This window comes from Delphinapterus leucas, chromosome 16, assembly GCF_059928025.1.
Source record: "Delphinapterus leucas isolate spDelLeu-1000000601 "Yukka" chromosome 16, BTC_Dleu_Yukka2, whole genome shotgun sequence".
NCBI classification, from domain to species: Eukaryota; Metazoa; Chordata; class Mammalia; order Artiodactyla; family Monodontidae; genus Delphinapterus; species Delphinapterus leucas.
Genome location: NC_143144.1, coordinates 50,855,794 through 50,864,411, shown reverse-complemented (window position 1 = coordinate 50,864,411; position 8,618 = coordinate 50,855,794). Strand labels below are relative to the sequence as shown.

At 35.0% G+C, this 8,618-nt stretch overlaps 1 protein-coding gene across 6 annotated transcripts in view; it reads right to left on the bottom strand.

The window, feature by feature from the left end:
- Window positions 1-1,761: 1,761 nt before the first annotated feature.
- Window positions 1,762-8,618, bottom strand: part of KIF20B (kinesin family member 20B) — a 74,802-nt gene continuing 67,945 nt past the window's right edge. For 3 of the 6 annotated variants that reach the window (XM_022569373.2, XM_022569372.3, XM_089897904.1), the window contains 4 exons: window positions 7,743-7,844; window positions 6,980-7,130; window positions 3,546-3,688; window positions 1,762-2,396 (listed from right to left, as the gene is read on the bottom strand). In XM_022569373.2, the coding sequence (XP_022425081.1) occupies window positions 2,319-2,396; window positions 3,546-3,688; window positions 6,980-7,130; window positions 7,743-7,844 (474 nt within the window). In that variant the 3' untranslated portion in view covers window positions 1,762-2,318. The remainder of the gene's footprint in view (window positions 2,397-3,545; window positions 3,689-6,979; window positions 7,131-7,742; window positions 7,845-8,618) is intronic. The other 3 variants (XM_022569377.3, XM_022569376.3, XM_022569378.3) reach the window with 3 other exon arrangements.

Genomic DNA, 8,618 nt, shown 5'->3' with positions numbered 1-8,618 from the left:
AATTTTAAGAGTTTTTAATACATTCTTATATATACGTGCTCTGCCTGTACATACTCCAATATTTTCTCCAGGTCAGCGGCTTATCTACAACCTGTTGTATTTCTCAAGACTTTGCTGGTTTTCCTATCAAAGTTTTCTCTTTATTGTTGGATTTTAGTAGTTTGACTATGATTTTCCTAGGTGTACTATTCTTTGGATTTATCTCAATTGGAGTTTACAGTGCTTCAAAGCCAATGTTTCCTCATAAAAGTTGTAAAATGTTTGGCCGTTATTTCTTCAAGTATATTTTTCTGCCCTATTTTCATTCTTTTAGCCTTCTGGATCTCCAATTACACCTGTTAATCCATGTGATATTATTCCATAGGACCCTCAGGCTCTGTTCTTTCTCCAATCTCCCTTATCCTCAGATTGGACAATTTTAATTGATCTGTTTTCACGTTCACTGATACTTTCTTCTGACACCTCTAATCTGCTGTTAAATCTATCCAGATTGTTTACATCAGTTATTTTTGTTTTAAAAATTCCACTTGTTTTCTCTATTGTTTCCATCTCTCTGCTGAGATTCCCTTTGCCTTACTCATTGAGATAGCATTTCCTTTAAATCTGAACATGCGCACAACAGCTGCTTGAAAGTTTCTGCAAAATTCAACAGTTGTGCCATGTCAAGATTTATTTTCATGTTTTTTTCTTTACCACAGGACTCATTTTCCTGTTTCTTTCCATATATACTAATTTTTGACTGTATGTCACACATTATAAAAGATATGTTAAAGAGAATCTGTGCTATATCTTCCTCTGAAGTGTTGATTTTTGTTCCAGTAGGCATTTTGATTACTGATTGCTTTCAACTTACGCAGACTTGGTGTTATGCTTTGTTAGTATAAGCGTGTGGAAAGCCCAAGGTATTTCTCAAGCCCTTCCAATTGTCAAACTGTCTCCTTTGCAGATGTTGTTGAGGCTTGATTTCAGTCTACATTCTGGGATGTAGACACTCATTTACAGTATGAGAGCTGAAACAAGAAGCCAGTGTAATCTTGTTCAACCTTAGCTGGGAACATGCATGTTGGGTGACTAAAATTTTTTGCCACTCTGGGGATGTCTGAGAATGACTACAAAAATGCCTAGGTACTGATTTGGGGATGACAAATAAATTTTAGCAAATAAGCAAATTTGTAATCATGTAATCTGTGAATAATGAGGATCAATTATATATATACACGTGTGTGTGTGTGTATATATATATATATATTAGCATGAAACCATGTAGCATAATAAAAACATGTTCATGCTTAAAGAGGTTTCAGTTTTAAATTAACTATTTTGATGGAAATTTTCCCCAAACACATATAAATGTCTCCTAAACAAGACACCAAAGATAACTTTTATTCCTGTCTCAGGGACATGATTATAGTAAACAATGCTAAAATCCAATGAAACCTTAAAGGTTTCAGATGCATAAATGCGTGCTCTTAAAAAGCCCCAGTTGGCAACAATTCTTGAGGCTTCTTTTTTGTTTTTTGTTTCTTGTTGGTATTTTTTTAAACCAAAGCTTAATATACGTTAGTTGTGTGAACTTGAAAAAGTAAATTTTATGGGTCTCAGTTTTCTCATCTATAAAATGAGGAAAGTGTATTTCTAAGGTCTCTCCAGGTCTAAAATTCTATCTTCCCTAGATAACAGTATAATTTTTTTGGCCTCTAGATGTTATCGCCTCTTCCCTTCTAACTTTTTGCTTCTAATCTTCTGTGTCCTGGAAAAATCAGAAAATCAACTCTATTCAATTATTTAAAAATAAAAGACATTCTAATTAAAGGCCTGAGATCTTTTCTAAATTATGTGCATACATATTTTAGCAACTAGAAGACCTGTACACACTTACTCCCTGAATCTCGGCTATAATCCAAACAGATATGTAAAATTACCTGTATTTCCTAACAGATACAGTAAAAGCAATTCCTAAAACACTGTTAAATATAAGTAAACCAAATATCTGACCTGTGATACCTATGTATAGAAAAACAAACAAAAAATAACAGCATCTTTCCTAGGTTCCTCACTGGTCCCATGCCTGGGATAACAGGAAAATACATACAGTTTGAAAAGAAGCTATTATTTAAAAGCCTTAGAAAAGTAGACAAGCAAACTTACTGTTGACTTATTTTCTTTATTGAATTAAAATTACACTATTATAAAATAGCAATGTACATACAAAGGGATTTGATGCACCATAGTATATACAATTATCTTTCAAAAGTCAGGATGCAAGTTATAATGATTATGAATATAAATTTTATATTAAAACATTCTCCATAAGTGATTTATTTGACTGTTTTGGTTCGAAGTCGTCGTTTGAGAATCTGATGATCACTTTCTTTCACTTTATGGTCCATAAAAATCTGAAATTAACAATTTCATAATTTTTTATAAATAAAAATAAAAATGAAAGCTTGCTTACAATTAATAAGCTATGTTCACGTTCTTAATAATTGAAATAAGTACATGACAGTACTTTCTGTCCTCCTGGACTGCAGATATACAATCTTCTATAAAAAAGCATGCCTAAGGTAGTAGATTTTATAAAAGATTCTTTCAACACTACCTAATTCTGGAATTAAAATAATCCACACTTTTACTGAATTCATAGCTTGAAATAATTACTAAAATATTTGGAGACAAGTGCCTCAAATAATTTTTAGGAAATGATTTTTTGCAGTAACAAGTATATAACTTAGAAAGTAGAAACAGCATTATTTTGCAACTAAGAAAGAAATAACTTCAGCCAAGGGAGAAAATTATGTACTTATCAGACAGATGGAGAAAAGTAACCAAGAGAACAGTACTTCCAAAAGCATGACCTAATGATCCTAATTCTTTACTACTTGCTTCAAGTGTCTATCTTATATCTGATAGCTACTGTTGCAAAAGGTCTCTCCCGATTTTTCTTGGCCATTTTCTGTTGAAGGCTTTTTCTTTAATTCCTTTTCTATCTTCACTTCCATCCACTAGGCAGATGCAAAAATGATAGAGAATTAGAACTTTCCCTGTAATAGAACAGCCTGTTCTAAGTAAGGAGAATGAGTCATAAAGTCAGGGTGACAATCTATACAGTCTTTTCTTAAGAAAACCTGGAAGCCTTAGAGGGAAAGTGGGAGGAAATGACTGAATGTCAATTCTATATTTTTAGCAGGCAGACTTAGGCCCAGATTTGTACAACTCTTGTGATAAAGATAATAAGAAAAACAGATGTTAGAAGCCAATAAATTATTAAATAGTGATAATTCTATTGATGGAATTAAAATTCCTCTTATGAGTTTATAAATGCAGATGCATGTGAAACTTGTATACATTAATGCAGCGTTTATATTCAATTACTATAAATTTAACACATCCAGTACCAAAAGTACAACATTTAAAGCGTGTTTTAAGAGATATGGTCTACAGAATAAAAGTTCAAACCATTATATAATTCAAATTGTTATGAATACTTCAGAATTAAGAAGAACATAAACAGTTTTACTTTTAAGAAAACTGAAATAGTAGCTTACCACTTGGCCAGATATATCAATAGGAGATGAAATTTCATTTGTGTATAATTTCCGTTTGGCCCGTTTTGGTCGAGACACATTTTCTTTACTTACTTCTACATTTGAGAGCTTTGAAGAGCTTATTGTTTCAATTATCTTCTTTGCTATGAAAAAAATACATTAGTTAAATCTTGAAATAATTTTCTAACTGCAAATATTTGAAATCCTTAATAAAGAATCATATTAAAAAGAAAAGCACTGCAATTTATAAATGGTAAAAGGACACAAATAGAAAACTCACAAAGAAAAAAGAAATAAATGCCTAATAAACACACAAATTAATGACCAACAGCAAAAATAAAAGGGCAAATAAATAAAATATCACTTCACTAATGTTCAACATATTGAAAAGGTTTGGTAAATTACAGTACAACCAGTAAAACTCAGGCATCTTTAATGACTTGGAAGAGGTTTATACTACATTAAAGAAAAGATCAGGATACGTATATAGTGGACCATGCATCACTAAGAACAATAAGGTGGTAGAGCTAGTTCAGTACTCACACGTAAAGACGTCCACAATGAATATTAAGTGAAAGTAACTTGTGAGCCCTTTACTTCTAGTTAACAAACGCGTGCACATGCACACATAGAGTAAAAGAAACCAAATTGTTAACAGTTGATTGCTTCTGGTAAGTTCAATAGGAATTTTAAAATTTCTTACTTTGTACATATGCTTTTTTTTTTAATAGACACATATTGATTTTAACAGAAAACATACTTCTATTTGGGAAAACTTCTGGATAGAAAATCCATGTACATATGATATCAACTATATATTTTTTTTTAAATAGAAAACACATTTAAGGAAACATGCTCAACTGAGGTCTACTTGTCAAGGGCTGAGCTGAGCCTGAGAGCTGAGCTGCCAGATGTCAGAGTGGCTAATTAAGACAAGTCAAAATGAAAGTTAAAGCCTTTAACCACTTAACTGCAGTTGAATAAGCAAGAGGCTAAACCTGAGAAAGCGCCAACTCCCACCGCCCTTCTACATTCCCCCGTGGAATAATGCACAGTCTGGGTCAGGTGGATCAGCACAGAAGTTGGGGTGATCTTATTGCCAAGTGAGCCCTAAACAAAAGGCTCTTGCACTTGCAGTTTTATGGGCCTTGGTGCTGGAGACCAGTGGGGAGGGCTAGAAGCGGAAAAGTAGAGTCAGAGTGGAGAAAAGTGTCTTCAAGTTTCCCTCCACTTCCCCGTCAAAACGTCTTTGGCAGAGATGCCTGAGGACGTTCTCTACTGAAGGCTCCCAATTAATAGGATACAAATGAAGGCACCTAGGCTAGGAACGCAGATATGTGTAAGGGTATGGCTGGCAAGAGACCTGAGTCCTTGACTAACTCCCTTCACAGACTAGGATGCATTGGCTGTGTATCAAGTTTGATGTGGGGACGGTAGCTTTCCCTCATGAGACCTAACAGGTAAAACCTTTGTAATTGCCTAAGGTCAGCCTGAAACAAATCACACATAGGATTTTGGCCCGGAGCTTCGGAGTTCCTCACTACTGTGTGCCAACCACTATGCGAAGAGCTGAGGATGTAAACTAGACAGACATTTTGCACTTGTAGAGCTTACATTCTACTGGAAAAGATGATAAGAAAACAAAACATTATATAGTTTAAATAATTCATTTTGCACTTTGAAAAGATCACTCTGGCTTCCATGTACTGAATGGATAAGAGATAGACAAAAGGGATAAACTGGGAAACCAGCGTTACTGAGTAATGGATTAACGGTAGTTATCAGAGCAGCAGAATTTTAAGCACTAATCTCTGTTTTCTTCTTTTCTCCCTTTATTTCCAAGTGATCAACAACAGACATGTATTGCAGTTACAATCCCAAACAGGGATACTTTATATTACTAGAAATAAGTTTTTAAAAATTCCACACCGGGTATATAGGTAGGGAAGCTGTTAAGGAGCTGAGTCAACCAAGCAAGGGAGTCATTACCAGGTGGGTACCTCCCTCTCCTTGAAAACATATTTCTTTTTAATATATAAGCAACGGTCAACATAATTTAAATAAAATACAGAAGCATCTAAAATAACAAGTCCCACCTCTCCAAATTTAGACATTTAACAGTTTGCTGTTTGTCTCTCCAGATATTTTCTATGCTTATACAAACTATACCTTTCAAAGAATGTATATATTTTTTGAAAAATATATACAAATGGGTCTAAGTCTGAAGTTCCCAAACTGTGTACCAAGACATGCTGCAGCAAATTCATGAGAGCAGCTCCGAATATTTTAAATTTTTGAGGAAAACAGTGACACTCTGTAACTCAGGGTAGTTCAGTTTCAAAAAGGTATCACATTACCTTCCTTCTGATGATTACGTATTTTGGCAACCTGGATTTTCAGGAGCTGAATTTTCAGTGATTGTTTGGCCTTAAGTATTAACGGATGGAACTATTAGGTGTTTCTTTGGGTGCATGGACACAATGAAAAAAATTACTGAGACATTAAGGGCACTGTGAACCAAGAAAGTTTGGGAAGCTCTGTGGTTAAGTTTTTACAGAAAGTATTTTTACACAACCAATCTGACTAAATTCAACTGCCCCTGCTTTCAGTCCCTTTCCCTCCTCATTCTCCCCACCTCCAGTCTCCAATTTATCCTATTGCTACCGTGCAGGTACTCTAATGAAAACTCACTCCTTCCTGCCCCCTTCCTCCCAATAATCTCTCCACATTCTAGGTGCCAGATGCATATTGCTACCTGTAATCGCCTGCACATTCCCTACACTTTCCTGGTACTCTATTTGTGTTAAAACTGTTCCCTCTGGTAGATGTGTATATAAATATATATTTATGTATACGTGTATAGAGAGAATATATATCTTAGCACATATTAATACAAAAGTATTAGTATGTCTACATTATATTATAAAGAAAAAAACATTAAGCAACTAAACTCAATACATATTTATAGAAATATATGCTTTTGATATATATGATTAGGTAATGTTTATACATGCAGAGAAAAAAACAGTAGGAGAAAATATACCATAATACGAACAGTGGTTATCTCTAGGAGGTATAATCTTCCAACATTTCAACACCCAGGTGAAATCCCATCTCTTCTATAAAATCTTCCCATAGCCCCCAAACAAACAGCTCTCTTCCTCCAATACTACAACGCACTTTCCTTGTATCTCTGCAACTATTACATTAAGCAGCCTTCTCTGCATCAATTACTTAACTACAGATCTTTCTCTTCCATTACCCAGTGAACACCAAGGCATATCATCCTTTCATGTTTCCTCCCTAAATACCTAACATAAGACACTGTCTACTGGAAATATAATAGTCACTGTTGTTGAGTTTATACACCAATCAGATATTAGAAAACACCATATATCTAACGTAAAAGGTCATTTAATTAATATTCTGCAAACCTTTTGATTGAAGAATAGTTGGAGAATGTTGTAAGAAATCTCCAAATTTCTGTAGCGTTCCTTCTTTTTTCTTAGCAGGCACGTTTATACTAATTGTGGATGCCTGACTCCGTAAAGAATACGTTTTCTTAGATGATGGGCGTGTGGAAACCTAATAAACAAACACTTCTTGTTATTGTTGATGAGGAATGTTAGAAGGAAACAGTTATAGCCATAGTTGAATGAAAGAGGTCAGGCACAGGTTATGAATTCTCAGGCAGGGAACTTGAGATTAAGAATATAAGGAGAGGGGGGCTTCCCTGGTGGCGCAGTGGTTGAGAGTCTGCCTGCCGATGCAGGGGACACAGGTTCGTGCCCCGGTCTGGGAAGATCCCACGTGCCGCAGAGCAGCTGGACCCGTGGGCCATGGCCACTGAGCCTGTGCTCCGCAACAGGAGAGGCCACAACAGTGAGAGGCCCGCGTACCACACACACAAAAAAAGACTATAAGGAGAGGGATGAAAGGGCCGAAGAATGAGTGTGATAGAATGATAAGTCAGAGGTGAACACATCAAGGGGTACCTGCTACTTGCCAAATGCCAAAGGTTATATATTCAGAGCTGAATTAGATGAATAGAAAATGAAAGACAAATAAGTTATAACTGGACAAAACCCAACTTCTGAATAATTATTACTAATCAAATTTGACATTTTTATTTTCATCTGCTACTTTATAAATGTAAGTTATGAAAATGGTCAATTTTGGACAAATTAGAAGACAAACCTTTTGTTCCTTTTTGACAGAAGAATTTCTATGCTCAGAAACAGGGGACTTCAAATTAGTTCTGGGTGTAGCATTCTTCTTATTTTCAAAATTCACAAAGTCCTAAAAGTAATGAATTTCAGCACTGATTAATTTCTTGACAGTGTTTTCTTTCTCTCTCTAGACTCCAGGGGAGGAAAAAAAAAGAACAAAAGCAAACTAACAAACAAACAACAACAAAACGAGAAAATGGTTCTTAACCAGGGGCAATTCTGACGCCAGGGGACATAGGCATTGTCTGAAGATATTTTTGGTTGTCACTGCTGGGGATAAGGGGAAGGTTTAATGGAAACTAGTGGGTAGAGGCCAGGAATACTGCTAAAAACCCCTTAAAATGTACAGGGCATTGAACTCTCCTAAACAAAGAAATATCTGGCTGAAAATGTCAATCACGCTGAAGTTGAGAAACCCTGACTGAAGGTACAATGTTTTTTGCCAACTTCATTGAAATATTACTCATATGTAACATATGTAAGTTTAAGCACACAGCATGATGATGCAATACATGTTTTTATCACAAAATGATTGAAGGTATGAATTTTTCACATGCATCATGATGAAATTACATTAGTTAAATGAAGGGATAACATCTTTTATTTGAACCCCATCTTGACAATACAACATAGCAATATATTTATCTACCCTTTTCCCAACTCCCAAATCATGCTGAGCATAACCTCTCATTGATATTTAGTGACACTGAAAACAAAACAAAACTCTGCAGTATAAGCACAGGTAAAATGTGAAAGTTAAGAAATACAATCTGTTTTTGCTACTAAAAAGGCATGACATCTCACTCTTCTTTTCCCCACTTAATCTTAAGACAAAATCTTTTGT